Source organism: Gobius niger, assembly GCF_951799975.1.
Source record: "Gobius niger genome assembly, chromosome: 1".
Classification (NCBI taxonomy): Eukaryota; Metazoa; Chordata; class Actinopteri; order Gobiiformes; family Gobiidae; genus Gobius; species Gobius niger.
Window position 1 is genome coordinate 25,292,566 of NC_136852.1, and position 21,802 is coordinate 25,314,367.

The following is a 21,802-nucleotide window of genomic DNA, read 5'->3' on the forward strand; positions in this document are numbered from 1 at the left end:
TTTTATACAAACCCAAAGACATAATGGCAGCATACAATGGAGAGTGGGGATTCAAGCAGTTAAAGCAGTACTAAGTAACTTGTTTACCTTAATAAATCCTTTTCGTAGTCCCTCAAGTCCCTCAAGTGTTATTGGGATGGTGTCTCCGGCCAGAAAACCACAATTACAACTTCGCTGCCACTGGGTCGGAGGCCCCAATACACGCTAATAGAATCACAAAGAAGAAGCTAACAGGCTATCTGCGGGCTAGCACCACTTAAACAGTATTTATAGCCATGTTCTCCCTTTGTCTTTTCTGTCAGCGTAGTATTTACTCTCACGGACAATTAATGAGTAAAAAACCATAGCATGCTCCGACACCTGCAGTGGCGCTTATGGCCTCTAGGGTCATGAGTTACTTAGTACTGCTTTAACTCATTAGTTACACTGTTGTATGGCAATTATACTTTGCTCCAAAAGTTCAGTGCATTAGCACATCTACGTACGTGCCAAACCATTAGACCAGTTGTACCTAATAATGTGGCCGGTGACTATTTGCTTTATTCCATGTAAAACCAAGTTTGCTTCAAAGAAAACAATATGAAAAAAACAACAACAAAATAAGTGAAACTTACCAAATTATTTTTGGTCTGTTCAACCGCAAAGCTCAATGTAAAGTATTCATTCATTTTCATTTTACAAACGGAAATATATTAACGGCTGGATCATAATTACAAGTCCATGTTTGACGTCTTTGACTTTTATGGCTTCTCGTCTCGACTTTGGCCCATCTGATCGCTCCACGTGTTGGAGAAGTTCTTGTTTGGGGGGCGGCGTGTGGCTCGTGGCCCAGTCCTGGCTCCTCCTGTCTGGGGGCAGCCCACTCCCTCCTGGGCCTGGTGGATCCGTAAGGCCTCGCGCAGGTTCTGGATCCGCACCTCTTTGCTTTGGATCTCCTCCACAACTCGACTGGGGAACCAGCCCCGCTCGCTGTCATGAAGCCGCTCACCCATCATCCAGCCTGCAAGACAACGCTCAGGGTTTAGCGTCGAGACGAATCAAGGCTAACCAAGGCCAGCAAAATAACAGTATTAAACCCCTAAAGTGCATATGACAGTTTTTAAGGCTTTTTAAAATATGACTTATCTAGATGGATAACACGTGTTGTAAGTAATACTTATCATATTATTTCAGTAAAGCAGCGGTTTTAATGAACAAATTTGGGCAGAAAAGTTTCACATAAATAGATGTACATTTCCAGAGCAGTTTGACTAATTTCCCATTGACATAACATGGTCGGCATGGCAACAGTTTAAAATTGTTTTCCTCTATCTATGTCACTTCCTGTCAGTGTCCAAAAAGGAAATTAAACTATAAACATAAAAAGAAATGGTCAAACTAAAGAAAGCTGGGTAAAATGTTAAAGCTGAACTAAGTAACTCATGCCCCTAGAGGCCATAAGTGTAACTGCAGGTGTTGTGGCATGTTGCATTCTTTTACTCATGAATTGTCCGTAAAAGTAAATACAGAGTAAATAAAAGACAAAAGGAGTACATTTTTGTCAATCAAACTTGGCTGTAAATACTGCTAAAGTGGCGCTAGCCCACATTTAGCTTTGCCCATTAGCCTGTTAGCTTCTTGTGATTGTGAATCCATTAGTGTGTATTGGGGCTGCAACATCTTGTACATTTTGATAAAACAGATTTTTTTTTTATGTTGTCAAAACGTAAAACTCAGCTGTGACATCTCAAAGTTGTAAAACATGCAAACTCATGAAGAATCTCGATGTGCGAAAACATTTGTTGAGGCGACCCCTGACTACTTAAATTAAACTTTTTTAAACTTACCATCGTCTGTCCGCTCTAGCAGATTCAACACATCGGCCATTTCTATGGACAACTCGTCAGGTTCTTGCGAGGAGTACGATTGAATGCACTGGACCTGAGGGGAGTCTGCAACACAACAGCACGCTCCAGTTTTTAAACAGTTTGATAACTCAATCGATCATATTTTGTTTTTATGTCCGCATGTTACCTGATTGATGAGTAGTCGTTGACATGAAACGTGTGCGCCGGCTTGGGGTCAGAGTGCACATCCACCGAAGTTTTTCGCTCCTGTAAAGGGAGGGAAAAATATGGATAAATATGTATTGCAAATAGTATAGCATCAGACCATTCAAAAATATTTGAAAATCTGTACTACAATGGACGGCTGGATGACTGAGAGCCTACACACATATGCCAGATGTTGATACTCACATGCTGCCGGTCTTGAGCATGTAGTTTGCGGTCCGCTCCTCTTGGTTCTCCAGTAGTTTCAGATTGAAGACATTGGCCAAGAGCTGTCCCTGGTCTTCGAGATCGTCGGTCCTCAACATGGCTCTGGTGCAAGAATCAAGCACCTGGAACTTATCTCCACTGAAAACACACAGCAGGCGTTAAAGTTGGAACATGAATCACACAAAAAAATGGTACATTCTGATGAAAATGATGGCTTTCTATTGTATCTTTTACCTGGAGCTGCGTTTAGTGATGAGCAGCAGGTTGTTGAACAGGAACAGGTAAACCGGCTGGTACAGTTTCTTGCCCTTTGAGGTTCTGGTGCTCTTGGGCCCCGACATGAGCAGAACTTCTCCTTTCTTCAGGAGCCATCGCGAGTGAGAAATGATGGGGATGGACTGGGCAAAGGAGGAAGAGATTAACATGTGTGTTTCTGGGGGCAAATCATCACAGTGCTTCCCATTTACAGAGAAGAGAACATGAATGTGGTAGCAAAAAGCCTGCTCTTTCTTATAAGGAACACTACTACTATATATGTATTTGCAATTCGACTAACCTTTGATTTGAATTCCAGTGTTTTCTCAATGCTGATGAGCTCTTCAGTGCGGCCCATTTTACGCACGCCTTCATTGCAGTCTTTTACAATCTGCAAAACACAATGTTAGTCTATGCTAGATAAACATTATTTGTAAGTGTAACCTTGGATGACCTCACCTGTTCAAGTCGCTGATGTGCTTTTATGGCGTTGGCTTCTCGTTCAGAGCCTTCTTCAGCTTTTTTCAGGATATTCTGTGGGAACAAGCGTGAGTCAGCAGCACATCACGTGGTGAGTCAGTGGTTTACTGTCTGTTTATATGGTTTGCTAAAAAGATTTAGAGTGTTTCAGTTCAGTGTAACTATGAAAGACAGGTCTACTGCTGTGGTTAGTCAGTTAGGTTAAATTCAGACCTGCACGAGGAGTTTGAGCCTGGTGATCCTCTGAAATGGCAGGATCAGAAACGAGGTGAACGTAAGGCCTCGGACTCTGGGATGTTTCTCTAGAGTCTCCATCACGTCTCGAAACGCCTGGTTCCCCTCTCTGCACATAAACATAGACACAGAAACATTAGTTACTGTGGCTCAGCAGCAGCAACTGCAATTAGCAAAATGACAAAATCAAAAAAGCATCAACATGAAAAAGATACTTTAAGATACATTAGGCTATTGGTTAAATCTTATATGTGGTTTAACTACTCTGATATCCACATTTTACTTTGTATATTCTGCAGAGGGAGACGTCACATCAAATATCTTAAGGCAGGTGCATAGGACGAGGGAGCAGCCCATGGTTCATAGATTGGGATCCTGCACACTGCCAAAATATATTATATGTTATATGAAGATCTTAATGTCATCTTAATGTTCTTATAAAATAAAATATATTTTTGCAGGTTTTAGCAGTGTGCAGGATTTTTCCTGACTTTTTTTAATTCTAAAATACTTAGAAAAAGAGTTTATGATCAAAATAAAATGTCATGTTGTCACAACAAATAATAGCATAATTTGCTTTGACTTGAGGATTTTTTTACATTTCCGACCATAATGACAAAGTGGATCTTTGCAGTTGGTATCATTAAAAGCAGTGATGGTAGTTGGAGGGGTTTAGTTTAGTTCATTTGTTTATTTGAGCAGTACACATTCTGCTCAAAAGGAGTGGGCAGAAGCAAGAAGCTTATCGGCACACCCCCCCAAATTCAGTGAAATAAAAAAGTACATTTCACAATGGTACAAAAGGAACAAAACATCAACAAGGAAACAAAAGGACACAACAGCAAAAACATGGATTATACGCACTCTGATCTGATCATAATAGAATGACCAATTACAAGTTTCACTACAGCAGCAGTAAAACTTCTGCATAAAGTGCATTAAAATAAACAAAGGTTACTGATGACATTGTCGTCACAGACAATACTGCATCAGCAAACAAAACTAAAAACTGTGACGACTTTGTAACCTTAAATAGCCATTACATTTTCACCTCAGTAACTCGATACAGCACTTACTGTCATTACTGTCGGTGGCCGCTTTTTAATGAAATACTCCAACCAGTTTGCTTTGTTGGCATTTCCACAGTAATCCGAAACCAAACCAAAGACTCACAACTAAACAAGACCAAACTGAACCAGGAACAAACTTAGTTCAACCAAAGCTGAGAGGCACATCATGAGCTGGTATGGTGTTTGCCAGAGAGAAACAGAAATACAATTTTGGTGCTAAAATCCATGCTCCTGTATAGATCCCCAAACTGCTATGGAGTCATCACAAATGGAGAACTGATCATTAAATACTTTCAAAAACACTTCTCATAAGGCTATGCAAATAGAGACTGTAAAATTTGAATAAATTGCTTTTTCTGTGGTTTGCGTTTCTAAAAAGTGGGCCGCACTAAATTCCAATGACGTCAGTGGAAGCGTAATTAGACTGAAGAAAGCGTCTGGAGGCTTACTGTCGGAGCCCTGATCCGAACAAAACCGTGTGAATGTGCCTTTGTCAAGAGAGGACCAATTACTGGATGATGAGTTTAGAGGAGATTGCATCACAAAAAGTAGGTTATGGCATGCTTTTATTTACAGCATACCAATAAGCTGTTTTTGAATTTGGATTTTAAAACAGATATTACAAATCTAATCACAATACTTGCAACTAGATATTGTCCAGAAATTGAGTAAGTATCACAAAAGGATAACCGTGAACCCTTAAATTTGATATTGTGGCTTTTGATAACACTGCATAATAATGTAGCAAATCTGGGGTGTGTGTTATACTGTTTAGTCGGTCACAACGGCATATACAGTAGGTTAGTTAAATCATAGTCGTAGCTAATGGCCTGAATCTCATGAAAGAAATCTGTATATGTAAGACAGCAGACTAACTGTATACAATAGGGCCTCAGTAAAACCAACAGTGTTCAGTGAATGTAAGAAAGAATGTCAAACTGGAGCAGCTAATCGTCTTTTCTTTACAATTCTCAAAGTAATCCTTCCTGGAATGAACCGCTCTCAAAGGCTTTTTTTTTTCACCACTTAGGGCACACTGCCCTCGACTGTAAATGTTTAGAAAGAGTTTTAACAAATCTACATGGCCGACTTTTGTTCTCCTAACATTGCCCCTGGACAAGACACGTCACATAAGATTACTGCTTATGAATGTGCTGTGTTTTTTCCACTGATAAGACCAGGAACATCTCAATCTGCCCGCAAGAATAATAGGCCTACGCGACATATTGAAATAACTTGTCAGAGATTTGCGCAGTGAAATGAGAGTAAATGAGGTCCTTGAAAGTGCCGACACAATCATCGGGGTGTGGCCTGAGCCATGTTAAACAGGCTGGCAGACGGCGTGTCTATTGTTTAGCTGTCAATCAAAACTCACAAAACACGCAATTACACTCAATAAAAGCAGTGCGACGCGGCCTCCTGTTGAACTCAACCGATAACCTCTTCATTTTTGTGCTTTAAATGCTTCAATATGTTATAAATTAACGCTGTGTATCGGATAAAGCAAAGACTAAGACAGGATTTATTCTTGAACATTGTCTATAGCATAACGGCTGCTGGACACTGCTTCTAAACCAGAGCTTATTCACTCTACATAGGGGAAAAAGTGATTTAAAAATGGCGGCTGCTGGTGTGTGTGCGTGTGTGTGTGTGTGTGTGTGTGTGTGTTTGGTCTGGTGCATTTCAGTCATGTGTCCAAACTTGAAACACTCTCTGACAGACAGCTGAACAGGTTCTGAATGAAGAGGAGAGCTCCAAAAACCAAAACAAAGGCAGAACCTGACTGCAAAGAACACAAAGAACAGAGTACGCAGAGTCCTGTAAGCCTTGTTCAACACCGACAACAGCAGAGACAGGACTCATAGTGGGGACACAAGTCTAATTAAAAGAAGTACAACAAACAAACAAACAATAAAAAGGCAGGCATTGTCCATGCTAGTAGAACAAAAAGTCAAATAAAAGAGCAGTGGATAACCCTGTTCACTGCTGATGCATAAATCTCACACAGTTGTGGTGTCAGAAAACTCACTTGTGTGAACGCTAACACCTTAAAATGTGTTTAGGTTTGACTATTACATTAACATGAAATTCTTCAAATTGTCTCTCTGGGCAGCATCAGAGGACACGCATCTTGGGCCTCATGCCGGTCAGGGTTGATGGGGTTAACTGGAGGTTTCTGACTGTATTGGTGACCCTTATCATTTCCCTGTGAACTCTGTCATTTCCTATTTCAGTTGTTGTCGTGTCGTCCTTCCATTAGAATGTGACAATTCTGAAAGGCGCCCGTAAATAAAATGCACAACACAAGAACAACTCCTTTTCTAAGGTTTTAATGTAAACCATATATCAATCGTGCTGCCCAAAATATATGCGGCCAAGCAAATTTCATAATTGTATTAAAATAGGCAAGACAAAGACCACCATTAGTCTAAAAAAAAGCTTTTAAGTATTTTTTTCAGGCCGCTATTACTGTCATTATCACGCCGAGAAAATTATTTTCTAGCTATTAATAAATACAGACAACCAACGCGTGAAAATTACTGTGCGACACAAAAATAGCTCCTGCTTATGTCAAAAAGGGACAAGCACAGATTTTTTTTTTTTGCATTAGATAACACTACATGACTAATATGACACTGTATATGGATATGCTGTCGCAAACCGGAAACTACATGAAGATTATACATTTCCAAAAAGTGAAAATGATGTGGCCATACACACTGTAGAAATAATTATATAAATCTCTTGAAGAAAGCTAAAATAGGGGCAAGACAACTTAAAGGGACTATACGGAGTTTAAAAATGTAAAAATGATGTATTTTCCTTTCCTACACGTTCCAGCAATGTCCTAATGTGCAGCATGAGCTCAGACCTGTTCACCACAACTGCTTCTAAAATCCTGCACTGTCACTCAAAAAAGGTGTTAATTCGGGTCTGAAGTGCCGTCATGCTTAACATAAAAGGTGCAGTTACAAATATGACCAGTGGTGGCAGTAGTGAGAATAAAATGGCCAACTTGCATCTAGCCCCTTTAAAGAAGAGGCTTTTTTGTTTTCAGTGGTGTTTCTTCCTTATCAGTTCTAATGTTTGTGCATGTTGTATATTGCCTGTAGTTATAACTGTTCCCCACGAAACCCTTTCCTTTTTAAGATTTGTGTTGCCAACTTGCCATATAGTGTATGTTTCGAAAAAAACTGTAATCCGCCGTTATAGTCTCAGACCATCGTGCTCTGGCATTACATAACGCTTTATCCAGGTAAAAACATTATAGTCGTAATGGCACACATGACTCAGTAATTTATGTCTCTTTGTTCAGACATGGGCTGTTTCTGACAGGCTTTGTCCTCTGCACCCCCTCTGCTGTCAAGCCACGCCTTCTGCAAACACCATTTGAATTTCAAGAGAATTAAACGCAGACATTTCAGCCTTGCGCCACTGTGTCTGCATCTGTCTATGATGTTCAAACAACCAAATCAATAAACACCTCTTCCTCTTCCACATGTGGATTTATTTTTTACAGTTTAATTTGCTTGAATAAATATGCTTGATGGCCAGATCCTCTGATAATCCATGAACATGAATAGCATTTCTCACATTTCTTGCCTCCAATAATGTCTTTACTAATTGCCCTGTAGGTTTTGACAGCGTGTTGGTTTTGAAAGCTCGTGGGAACTACTGCGAGGTATGCACCGAGCATCCAAAAAGCAACAATATGAGGCAGCCACTCCCTGAACATCACTTTTGTCATGGATTCAACCAAACCTGTTTCGAATTCAATAGACTCCAATCACACACACGAACCAGGAAGTGGAGACAAACCCCATTCTTCCAAGAGCTGTGATCGGCGCCATTATCAAAAGGAATGACATTGTAATAGAGCCATGGCCGGATATTCCTCTGTATCTCTGTAAGTGTCAAGCTAAAATGATTCATGGATTAAGATGATCTTTGACTGACTGACACAATTCCCCCAAATCTTCCCTTCAGTCTCAGACGATCAGAAATCCAATAAAATCAGCGAAATAACATTTACCATTCACACAAATGAACAAATGTTGCTGATAAATACGCTCATTTAATTTCATGCCACCAGTGCAACCAGTACACAAAAAAAGCTGATTTATCTCAAAAGATGAACCGCTTAATTACTAGTGAACCCTTTGATGATTGAAGTTTGTTTCAAGCTTTTTCAGCATTTCGGCAGTATTTTTGCAAACCTCTTTCTATAATTACCCACAAAAACAAACCACAACATCAAATAAATTAGTTGTGCGCGCTGTTTCCATGAAATTACTATAATTACTGTTAATGATACACTTTTATTTACAAGAAATTTTCCACCCTGTTACGTAAGGGATAAAGTAAAGTGCAGCCGACTAAACATTTGCGTCCAGAATATTTTCGATCATTTAAATTCAAAGCCAGTTTCGCCCTGTGCTCCAAGCATCTCCAGCCTTAGTTGTACTCACAGTATGCGCCGGTAGTTCTTCTCCTGGTAGTTCTGGTTGATGACGTAGGTGATGAAGACGTTGAAGTGATCCACAGCGTGATGGTACACGATGTCACACACGTCTGAGATCTGGATGTTCTCCTCGATGCGGTGCTCCAGGTCCATCAAGAACCTGCATGTCACCACATTCATGGTTAGGACTCTACTTCCAATGGTTGATAAATGAATTGGCATTAAAGGGATATTTCAGGATTTTTGACATAGGGCCTCATTTCCTAGTTATCCAGAGTGTTGCTTATTTCTGGAGAGATTTTTTTTTGTAATTCAAGCAGTTTTTAGATTTGAAGAGTCGAGTGGCGCTAGGGTACTGCAAGGCTAGCGCATTTCTACAATATCAGCTCGCCTGCATTAAAAACAGTCTGACCCGCTCCACAGTGCACCTGAGGCAAATCACTTATAACGCCAGACTAACCATGTAAATGTCTGTGTCGATATATAATAATTTGAACCATTTTGCATTTAAACGACCTTATATTTGAGCAGCATCAGCTTCGTGGTTGTATAAGCAACGCAGCAGCGGAGTGATCTGCTAGAAAATAGTTCCTCAAAATGCGATCATTCATGTGATGCAAGGTCAGTTATATTCCAAAAATTATTCTATCGACACAGACATTTATATGGTTAGTCTGGTGTTATAAGTGATTTGCCTCAGGTGCACTGTGGAGCGGACTGTCGTCACACTAATTTTAATGCAGGCTAGCTGATACCATAGAAATGTGCTAGCCTTGCACTAGCCTAGCGCCACGAAACTCTTCAAATATAAGAACTGCATGAATAACAAAGAAAATATCTCCAGAAATCAGCAACACTCTGGAAAACTAGGAAATGAGGCCCTATGTCAAAAATCCTGAAATATCCCTTTAAATGAAAACGGAGACGCAGACAACACTACACTTTTTTTTTTTACATCTTTTAAAACAGTTCCGTACCGTTCGCTCGCCTTCATGACGCCCTCAATGTTGGAGAACAGGAAGTGCATGTCTGATTGGCTGAGTGTGTTGATAAGGGTGGGGTTTCGCAGGAAGTGGGTCTCTAAAATCTCTAGACTCTTGTAGTAGGAGGCTTCAGAGGTCACCAACTCAAACATGGCCTGAAGAAAGCAACATACATAATGAATATGTTTATTTACAACAGGTTTTTTACACCTGTATAATATGTGACAATATGATAAAGGACTAGATGATCATGGCTGAATCTGCATTATTCAGAAACTGAAAAATAGAGAACTTAAACTGGCATAATCACAGCAAAAGATGATATGTAGTTTGTCAGTATGAACACGCGACTCATGACCCACCTCCTGCATGATAACCTCCCTCTGGGTCAGCTCTTCCAGGAGTCCACTGTTTTGCACCACCTCCAGGGTCTGCCACAGACTGAGGGAGTGTGTGGTGTTTCGGAGCTGCAGCTGGAGGGAAGGGGGGGGCACGGCGCTGGAGTCTGACCCACTGCGCCTCACCTCACACGGGGACAGAGACTCGGCCTGCCGCCTCTGCTCAATCTCTTGCTGTTTCGAGCTGTCCCGGTACTCCTGGTACAAGAACGCTAAACGGGGGAGAGACAATGTAGAGATTCAGGACTCAAGTATCAAAAGTGTCTTTGTAAAAGATGTTTAAACTCAAAGCTGAGGAGGCAACACGTGGCTGCGAATTCAAAGTTTTCCTATTTCTTTATTTCTTTGTCAGGAATCTGAAGTGGATAGGGCTTCTTTGGCTTCAATGTCAACACCTCAACATCTCCGCAGTTTTTAACAGATAGCCAATTGTTTTCATAACGGCGCTCGAAGTTATCGATGCATTCGTAGGCACCGAAGTTTGCGCGAGGGGGGCGGAGGTGGGTTGAAAGTTTTCCCGTTAAAGCGCTTTTTGAAGGAAGCCTGCTTTGAGTGGCGAGGAAGGTGACTTTGAAGAGAGAGAGAGGCGGTTGTGTAACACACCTCGATCCGACACGAGAGGCAGATTGGTTTGTGGGCGTCTGCTGAAGCGCGAGTTACATAAGGAAGACAGGAGCAGCACACTGCGTCCAAGAAGCACAGTGATACCCGATATAACTGCATCTAACAGCATATCTCTGCAGCTGTAGGCAGGAGGCAAAGTCCATGTTACTGGCATAGACCAGGTTTTGACCTGGGATAGCACTCAGATTTGCTTGGTAAAGCAAAGATGAAGTTTAGATGCTCTTCGACTGCTGTATGTATACATTTGGTTAAAAGACAGCAAATAAAATGTCTGTGTAGGCTCTCAGTCGCACAGGAGTTGTCCATCTTCAATGAAGGTAGTTGAAGTGTTGAATGTTTGGCCTCTCATCCAAAAGGCTTTGTCAGCTCAGCCCGCAGCCCAGATAAATACCACAGGGAGATGTTTAGCTTGCCTCAGTCCATCCTCTCTATTAACAGCCACTCTCACCTGTAGGCAAACACCTTTGTAGTAATAAGTCTTTGTAATTATAAGTCCTAATGTTCTAACTCACACCTGAGTTTCAGTCTCAACGGCCCTTCTCTTAGCTGATCACCGCTAATTACCTGCCTATTTATCTGTCCTAGGCTGAGTTTCAGCCTCATTAGCATGACAGAGCTCCCCAAGCCTGGGGCGCAGGAGAGTCTTTTGGATGAGAGGTGAAACATTCCATACTTCTACAAACTAATGAACTACGGAGTCCAAAAGATGTCTCAAGAACCTTCATTGAAGACTGCAAATAAAAGTAATTATCTGCGGCTATAGGCAAGCGGCAAAGTTCACAGTAGTGTTTTAATCCTGGTTAAGACAGGCTTGATCTTTAGAAGAATAAGTATGAAATGGTTAAAAAAAATCCATAGTATCCATAGAACTATGTCCAAGTATCTCTAAACTCATTTTTTTTCACCGGCATCAACATTGCTTTTAAGTATTTTGTTTTTCCCTCTCTCAGTCGAGTTTGAAATGTGAGCATTGTAGCAATAACACTATCCCTGGTTTGAATCTGGTTTAGACTAGAACTAAGCAAGATTTCATCAGGGTACATGTTCAGATTTTGGTTATCATCTTAGTTCTTGGATGAGGCAGAATCCACAAAACAAGTTTACAAGTCATTTAGAGCTGGTTTAGACTTGTCAAGGCCCTGCACCGTGGTGGCACCGTAAGAAGGTTATGGCTTTGATCCCGGGCCGAACGGGGCCTTTCAGTGTGTTCACCCCATGTCTGGGTTTCCTTCGGGTGCTCTGGTTTCCCCTACCACTATAAACATGCTGTTCAGGTTGGTCCAATGAAAATCTTCACAGTATCTTTAATCAGGTTCAGTAATAATCTTATTTTAGGTATTTTTATTTATCTATTTATTCATTTATGGGAACAGTGCATGTTAATGAACACACATGAATTACATGCATGTAAACATGCCGGATTGTAGCCAATGGAAAATTTCCATTTATGGGCTAGGGTCACACAAGGGTCACAATACACTGCAGCATAAAATTAATTACTTCCATTTCAAGTAGGCCTGGTTTAGTCTTATTAATTATGTTTATTGCTAAATCCTGCTTTACTCTTCTGCAACTTGGGATCGAACATGATACTTTGTTTAGTTATTTCTCTATGTCTTGTTTTTATCCGTTATGTAAATGCTTTAGGCCTGTTTCATTTTATGGTTGAGTTTGAACATGATGCATTTGGCAGAGGTTAGTCTCGGAAAAGACATGTTCAGACTTTTTCAGCTCTCCTCTAAGTTGTTACAATATTTATTGCATGAACCCATGTCTACTTTTAGAGGCAGTTATCGTAGTAGCAGCAGAACTGATGAAAACAATTCATTTAAATAATGGAATATAATACAGTATATCAGTTTAAAGCAGAGGAGCAGGAATGACGAAGAATGCATACAAACAAAAAACTGTAAGTATGCAAATCATTTATGGGAAATGGACACATGTGTTACTCTACTTTATTTCATGGCCAAGTCCTCATGTCGTATTATTTACTCACCAATGTTTTTGATAATGTTGAGACCCACTGTGTTGCTCTCTCCATTGCTCTGCCGCCTGGGAACACAAACAAAGACAAACTCAGTCGGGCTCAGACTCGGACGCAGACCCTGGTGCGCAACTATTTCCTCATCACAGTCACAGCTTGGCGACAGACGCAACACCTCCCTGTGTTACCGACTAATAATAGTTCTTAAATACCATATGACCCTCCTCAGTGGTTCCCAAATGTCTTTTCACTGGCGATATAAGCAACAACCAGTTCGGTGGTAAGGTGTTTCTTCTGCAAAAACATGTCACACACACACACAAAAAATCTTCTCACCATTACTGTTGCTGTTTATTTTTTTGCCACAGCAGATGTACAGTAACATAATGTGTACGCTTTAGAGAAATAACCGTAGCTGAGAATGTTGAAGTGCCGGAACCAGCGCCTTGCACAATGACCTGTTACTAGTTAGATATTAACAAGTAGGACTGACACCTAGAGACTCATTATTATTCATGGGACATTTGTTATTAAGACACACATTTCCTCTCACTTGTTTTTTGATTGTAGGAGGAGGCGGGAGAGAAGCAACATCATCAACAACAACAAAACACCACAACAATGATGGAAGGACAAGCGTGCATCGATTTACACCTACCTATCTTTACAAGTTCAATATTCATTAGGGGGCTTTGATTACGCAATCGCTTATTAGTGTTTTTTTTGTTTTTCAATACCCTTGAAATCAGAACTGGATGGATCCGCTGTTGATGATCATTTCACTGTTGCATAATTAAGGCACAGGTGTTGCACATTCAGTTTGAGAGTTAATATGAGGATCAAAAGCTTGTTTTTTTTTCCTAGAATAAGAAAAACAATACATTTAAATACAAATAGAGTTAAATACAACAGCAGGTTTACTCCTGATCGTTTCCTCCGATAATTCTATTGTTACATGTTAAGCACATTTGATTTGTGTTTATATGTTTTGTCAAGAATTCAAGTATTTAATTAAATAGATTTAATGAAAATGTACATATTATTCTTGGGCATTAAAAAACACCCACACACACACACTCAAATTTGCACTGACCTGTTGTTATTGTAGCTGCCCCTCATGTTTTCTAATCTCTGGGACACCTGGATGGTCTGAATGGGGCTGATGGTATTTTGGGGGGTGGTCCGGGTGCCGCTGGGGGGGTCGTGGCTCCTCCAGTGGGTTGTCGGCGACGGCTGCTCCTGCTGTTGCTGCTGCGGCTGGCTGGTGTTGGGGCTGACGAGGCAGTGAGTGCGGTAGGCGATCATGTTCTGGTGGTCTGGGCTCGGGAGCTGCTCTCTTCCACCCACTCTGTGTCTGCTGTCACCAGGCAACGAAGGAGGCTGCATGCTGACAGCACTGGGGGAGAAAAAAGAAAAATACATTTAAGATTCATGGGCTGCAGAGAAACGGGACATTTAAGACTAAAAGCAGGTAGAAAAACAAAGGGACGAGATGCGGAAATGGAGCAATGAATCAACTGAGCGCGATAGAGTTTAAATCACAGCCAAACTAGAGCTAAGCCAGGTTCAAACAAGGACAATCTTGAGCTAACATAAAGTAGTTTAGGATTCAGTGCGCCTCAGAAAGGACAAATAAGACAAATATATTGGAGTAAGCAGGAATTAAATTAAATGTTGGAAGCAACCCAAAAGCAAGGACCGGACCAATCTCAAACAAGGACAGTCTTTATTGACAAACGGAGATGAACGGTTTCAAGTTTCCTGGAAGATACATCTAAACTAAACAAGTGGTTCAACGAATAGAGACCATTTCCCAGAGTTTGGTGGTTCAGTTCCTGCTCCTGGTATCCGTGCTGCCATTATGTCCTTGAGCAAGATGCTGGTGTGTGGATGTGTGGGGGCATACTAAGTGTAATCGGCTCCTGCAGTGTATGTTTAGTTCTTGCAGTGCCCAATGGAAGTAGAAAAGTACTGTATGCACAACGATTTGAAAAAAATAAACCAATTGCAAACAAGCCGGGATCACAGTTAATACTCTTATGATTAAATACACTGCAGAAAGACATCGCAGGGATATAACTGGGATGAACATGGGATTAAGGTACAGGGACTGGAGTAGGGCTAATTTAGGGTTAAACTGGGGTTGGACTCTGTGACTTCAAAATGCTATAGTACCCAAGCCACGACACACACAAAAGTAAAATAATAATAATAAACAAAGCTAACGCAGGGTTTTCAGAGCATGACGAAGACCATGTGGTATAGGCTTTATACTGTACATTAACAGATATGAACAATGCTATTTTAGGCCTTCAACTGTCCAACACAGTTTGGCAAGATATAGTAGTTGGAAAATATGCATTGATTCTGGACAATCTGCCCTAATGCCTAAGTGTTTTATGAGTAGCTACTGGGGTGGGCCCTGTCATATCGCATATCGTTATTGTGATATAATTTTTTGATATCGCTGTAATTTTTTATATCATTGTGGACACGATATAATTTATGTTATGCTCAGTTCCATCAGAGCAGCATAAACACTTTCTGTAGAACACGGGGGGCTTGAGTAGATCATATTTGCGAGGAAATTTGTATGCCGTTAAAAAATGAAAATAAAAAATATCACTGAATTAATCTTCCCAATAGGCTGGGATTTTGAAGTAATTTGTCCACTTTCAATTATATGTGATATATGTGATATAGATTTTAGGCCGTATCGCCCTGCCCTTGTAGCTACAGTAGATCAATGAAAGCTGCTTGTCCAATGCTAACTGGACGAACAGTGACAAACGCTGTGATCACTTAAGTTCAACATTAAAAACAAAAACTCGTACACTACCTTCCCGCAGATATGGCCAAAAGTAAATGATTAATCCGAAAACACCAAAGAAGAGAGCTAAAGTTACATGTTCAGAACTAATCCCTCACTGTAGCCTTACGTTCCCAGAGAGAGATCGAGAACACAGCTCTCGCCTGCCTCCAATGACCTTTGTCACATGAACGATAAGTAACAATGTGCTGACCAAGGACCAAAGTTTCTCTTTCTCAACAACTACAATCATAATAGTTTATAATTCTCTCTCAATAACTACAATCATAATAGTTTATAATTAAATAGAAAAAGGTAATATACATTATCAGAACTTAACTAAATCCAACTCAACGTTTACCTGGGGGGTAAACCAGTAACTGCAGTGGAAACAACAACAACAACTACAACAGCAGCAGCAGCAGCTGTGTTCACTTCTGTTCCCTCCCTGGACCTTTTATGATCATTGTAATAGCTGCAAGCAATTAGCAAGACATGCTTTGTTGGGTGCTGAAATTTTCAGACCAATTTAAATATTTTAAAAATATAGGGGAATATTTCCCAGAAGGGAACCACCTCATGACATCAACAAAGCGTCGAGACGGAACTGGAAGGTTAGATAAATATGCAGGATTACTCAGACATGTTTAAAAGATTTTAAGGAAGGAAGATGAGCATAATACAGGCAGTTAAATGCTTCAAACACATTGGTTTGAGGACAGGATGCTCCCTCGCTGACTAATACAGGTGCTATGATGACTGAGAGCTAGTTTAACTCCCTTCCCCTTCAGCTATCATAGGCTCTGCTTGATCAGTGCACTTTTTAGATACAAGGAGATGGCAATCTGACTTTCACTTGGCCGTGGCATTGAGTTTAAGTGTTTATACACCAGGGCGTGTCCACATTGGCTGAAGGCAGAAAGGTGGAGACCTGAACACTCCTGTTTCATACAAAGATGAATGCACGTCTCAGTGTCACAGCGTTCACAAGTGCACCTTGGACAGGCTTGGCACTGTTTTGAATACTTAGTTTTAATTCAACCGTAGCTGCTTCATCTATACATATATAAATATGAAAAAAAAAAACACATTAAAAACACATTATATTCATGCTATGTGACCAAATCATTTAACCATCATTAGGGTTAAGTCACCAGTCGCCATGACAAAATAACATAAACAGAAGTTCAATAGCTCAGATCAAGCCGCCCTACAATTATACTTGCCTAATAAAAAGTCTGGGAAATTGTCATTATTATGAACCAGTTTTATCTGACGCCAACCAGCAGCCAATGGCAGCCTGCCATTTAACTTCTTAACCCCCGCCTTCACCCAGTGAATTTTCTCCAGTTCAGCTTTACCCAAATCTTAAGGTTACAGGCTCTAGGCCAGTGTTCTAAGACCGACCTGCGTTTTTGTCACACGTTTTTGTCATGTTATCATTACTTTTTTGGCATGTTATTTTTGCTATTTGTTGCATTTTCATCCTTGTTTTTGTCTCATTTCTGTTGCTGTTTTGATGCTTTTTTCAAGGAGCTTTTAGATTTAGGTAAAGTCAAACTGGAGAAAATGTGCGACAAACTGTTAATTTTTTATTTACCACAAACTATTTTCAAAATGACTAATTACTGGTTAAAAAGTTGCATATGTGCAGTCTTTCTAACGTTTTTGTATTATTCTACCTGTTAAATACATAAAGTCTATTTGCAAATATTAGCATACAATGTTAGCATTCACTTGTAATATCAGAGAAAAACTTATGATGGAGCTCATTTGCTTGAATACAGTAGAATTCGACACAATGGAGATAGACTCACCGACGAGGCCGCAGAGGGGATTTCGAGGGTAACCCATTGCTTGTGGAGGAGCCTGGTCTGGTCGGGCTGTGATCCAACCGCTGAACTAGTGAACGAAGCAAGAAAAACAACAGGATACATTAACACACATATAACCTTCCACAAGTTAGAAATGCAGACCTCACATAATTATTGCTTCCTGTCATGCTTGATTGTTTATTGTTTAAACCATCAACATTTTTGTATATATATTTTCAATATTCTTATAATCTATGCTGTCTGTTTTTGAGTATGTTAATTGAACTTAACGTACCCAGTAAGAGAGACCATGAGAAACCCATTATTATTATGATAGTCATTGTTATCATGATTATTGTTTTTAGTAGTAATAGTAAAAATGTATCTAAGCTGCATTAGGCCGACCATGATGCATTGTGAGGTAAAAGTCAACATGAACATGGACATAATATCTCACACTTGTAATGCACTTTACAAATCTGACAAGCTTAGGAAGTTAAGTTAAGTGTCTTGCCTAAAGACAAAATGGCAGTCTTAATTTGTGGGAGTGTAATTAAATGTGTAGGCTGAAAACAAAATCATATTGTCCGGCAGAAATATAAATTCGGTGTGATCATTAAAACGCAGGTGGGATGTCTTTGTAAAAATGTATTATTCAAGTGTGGTGCGTAGAGTTGAAGTCAATTTCAAAGGTCGTACATATGGTAAATGGTCTTCATTTTATATAGCACTTTTCCACCTATAGGCACTCTAAAAAGCTCTACACCTCATGGATGGTCAATTACTGCAGTTCTACAGTTCCAGAGAGTGCACGCTGCACATACCGTATACTATTAAGATCTTCGTGCTAGAATTGCATATTGAGGTTATGACCCTGACCACACGGCCTCGCCTTCACTTTTGCTATCTTGTTCCAGTCACTTTTATGGTTTTATTCATGAATACTTGCCTTGTGTAAATATAACTTGCTAATACCCGGACGCTGTTGGAGATTGTGAACTTTCTCACTGTTATTGCTGCTTTACACACTGTAAGTAATAAAAAACACATGGCAATAAGTCTTAAATGATAGTTTAAACACCCGCCTTTGTTAAACTTCCTTTTTTAGGAAATAGCCGAGTGAAGAATAATTGAACTTCTGTGTGGAGGTTTCCCCATCATCCCAAAACATGCACAATAGACTAATTTCTCCTAGGACGGTACAACTTACCAGGATCCTACTACTACTAAAAAAACAACAACAAGATCTTAAGATGCAATCGACAAAACATGAAATAGTTTTTAAAGCTTGAATTATATGTTATATGTGTATAGAAAAATGAATGGTTTAACAAGTGTGGAAATTACTTAAAATTATGTTGTTTCTGGCAGCGGTCGAGTGTAATAGTAGGAATCAATAGTAGGAATCTACAGGACAAGAATAAATACCAGTCATCGTATCTAAACAAAACAATACTGTAACACATTATGTCTCAATAAGTGGAGCATTTATAAACAAATACAGTATGTGAGTGTCCTCTGATCTGATACCACAGACTGAAGCTGATATTAGATAAGTCAAAGACCGTCTGCAGTTTCTCTGTTGAAATCAATGATAAATTAGGAAAAACGAGGAAGTACCTCATAAAATACTCTATCATTCATACAACAAGGAAATAAATGGCCTGTCGCATTGAGGCCAGTAATGTTGCTCCAATTACAGGAAAAGCTCCAACAATGCCAACGGTTAAAATAAATTCAAGATTTTACTTTTACTGATCGGAAAAAGCCATGTGAATGCACCAGATCATTAAAAGAACAATAATGTCCCATGATTATGATCACTGATGCTTCTCAGTATATTTGCTGTATTCATCCTTTATTCTCAGAAATATCTCACCTGATCTCACTATTACTGCCCAGGCCAAACAAACCTGCATCTATGTCACAAACCACGTTTTGGTTTGTGTGGTGAATTCCCGATAGTGACAGAGCTACAGAAACAATTTTCTATTTCTGTATTGACAAACTGTATCAGGTAGATTACTCTAATTCCAAATGATTATAGTGATATTTGAGACAAACAAACAAAAAAAGCCACAGCTTGGAAAGGGCTGTGTGGAAAAAAACAAACATCAATAAAATAATTTTGATTTCATTATGACTTTTAAAAGGGAACTGCTCTGTCTGCTCTGATCCAAACAGCTGCCACTCAGAGCAATGACTGAGGCTGGAAAGTAGTGTGGAAGTTTGAGCCCTGAATCCTTCTATATTGATCTCTAGAAGCGCCTCATGATTTGATAAATGCTAATAACACTTTGAAATGCCAATAGAAACATTCCTTATTCTGAAATACACCATGTCTGAGCACATGGGATTCTAAATAATTCTTGATGGGTTGTAATATTACATTTGTAGCCCTTGTTCACAGTTACGCACAAGTACACCATGTGCACTGCTCCTATAAAAAGCCACTCCAAAGGCCACAAAGCGCTGGACCTTTACACTGGGGCTGGCCTCGACAGCGGTAAAAACAGAGTAATAAATGATGAGGCGACTGATAAGAAGACGTCTGAGCAGGATTTAGTCATTAGACCAGAGGTTCAGGAGAGGCAGGGTGTGAGGGAGGGAGGAGCAACGACGCAGACTTCTGAATAACAAGAATATAAAACAAGACTAAAAAGATAGCGGTGGTCTCCCCTTTGAGCCTCGACTAAAAATAGCCCTGTCTAATCTTGACGACGTTGAAACCGGAGCGAGTGTGACGTGCTGTGGTTGTTTTGTTGACGTTGTATCATGATGCAGACACTGATGATGACGTGAAACAGGCAGCTCTTACTCACAAACCCAGTGGACTGAACCAGTTGATCAGGTTCAAATCAGTTGTGTTTTCGCTCCACACCTTGGTTCTGCGCGCAGTCATATTTTATAACCTACATTTACCAAAAGCCAACGCAATACTGACACATTGACGATAAATGTGGAATAAACACATATTATTGAAGTGTAGACACGGGCTAGCAACTGTGTGAAAGTTAGTGGAGATAAAAAGTTGACAAGTTCTATTTCAATATGTAAACCGTACATTTTTAAGAAGCAAATGAAATGCTCTATTGTAAATTATGGAAATTTGATTGCTTCTTTCATTCATTTCTGGATAGACTGCCAGATGTTACGTTTTCGTTAGAGTGCTTAATGATATTCAAAACCAGGCCTGGACTAGACCTGGATTTCCCCACAACTCACCGCAAAACTATGCATTATTGTTTTCACTTGAGACAAAAACAAAGCTACAAACTGTCTATGGTTTGAATGAACTCAGGTAATAAATTCATGACCGTACTAGTCCCACATGACCTCACATTTACCCCGATCACATGTATTTATACTCAGCTATAAATATGAAATATCCAGCGAACAGAAAAACGTCAAGAAAGACACAACCTCATCCTCCTCGTAATTGCATCTTATTTGACATCCATGTTGACCTTTTTTTCTTACCATAAAGAGCCAAATTTAAAAGCTTTCATTTATTATTTTGCCCATAACTAATGGTTTGTGGGATTATTCTTGTTCAATAAAGGAAAAATCAAAGTCTCTCTATACCAAGTAAAATATAGTCTTCATGAGTACTTTAAACAGTCTCTAAAGTCTATAAACGTGTTGAAGCAGGTCCAAACTGAAGATTTGAATTGCAGAGGAGGCTAAGTATGTACCATGAGAAGGAGCCCACCATTTAACTTTAGGTTAAATTTGAATGTTCAGTTTCACACTTACTGTCTGTCCGCTGCTGTAGCTCGGACAGAGGCTGCTTCTTCTTCCTCATGGATTTTCGGACCCAGGACTTGCGGAGGTTGGCGTCACGGGTGAACTCGGCCCGGGACTCGTTGTCATCCTCATCGTAGTCGTTCACAGGCGGGATGGGGGTAGTGTGCTTCTCAGGGTGACTGTCCTGGGACCTCAGCCCCCGGAAGAACAGCGTGATCAAAGACATCCAGCTCTGGTGACGTTCACTTCGAAAAGAGATGAAAAGCTGTGGACAGAAAGAATCATTAGAGGGTTTTTCACAGGGTCCTGGGGAAATAAACAAGCACATGGTAATGCTGAATGTTGGATCCAAAAATGCGGGCCCTCATTTTACAATCATCACAGGGCTTGACATTATAGTAATGCTCCAACAATTACTCTGATGATACTAAGAATCAATGACAATTTAGTAATTAATAAATATTTTTGTATATATATATATGTATATAATATTTCCACAAAAGGAAAAAAACACTTTGTGATTTTAATTATACATAATGCTAGTCTGGTGGTTGTCAGTCTGGACAATTCTTGCACTAATAAGGATAAGATGAGACAAAAAACCTTAAACACGCACAATAATGGCTTGGATAAGTGATTTGCTTCGGCAACTGTCAAATATGCTACATTATTTTAATTATT

General features: G+C 40.0%; 1 protein-coding gene across 1 annotated transcript; it reads right to left on the reverse strand.

The window, feature by feature from the left end:
• Window positions 1-285: 285 nt before the first annotated feature.
• Window positions 286-21,362, reverse strand: ngef (neuronal guanine nucleotide exchange factor). The gene is made up of 15 exons (XM_079564205.1): window positions 21,131-21,362; window positions 17,378-17,462; window positions 13,845-14,138; window positions 12,764-12,819; window positions 10,105-10,352; window positions 9,737-9,897; window positions 8,767-8,919; window positions 3,207-3,336; window positions 2,973-3,047; window positions 2,815-2,904; window positions 2,493-2,656; window positions 2,238-2,396; window positions 2,014-2,093; window positions 1,827-1,931; window positions 286-1,000 (listed from the first exon to the last, which is right to left on the reverse strand). Exons 1-15 carry the CDS (start codon window positions 21,345-21,347, stop codon window positions 741-743), a joined length of 2,277 nt encoding a protein of 758 aa, XP_079420331.1. The 5' UTR covers window positions 21,348-21,362; the 3' UTR covers window positions 286-740.
• Between the last annotated feature and the right edge of the window lie 440 nt (window positions 21,363-21,802).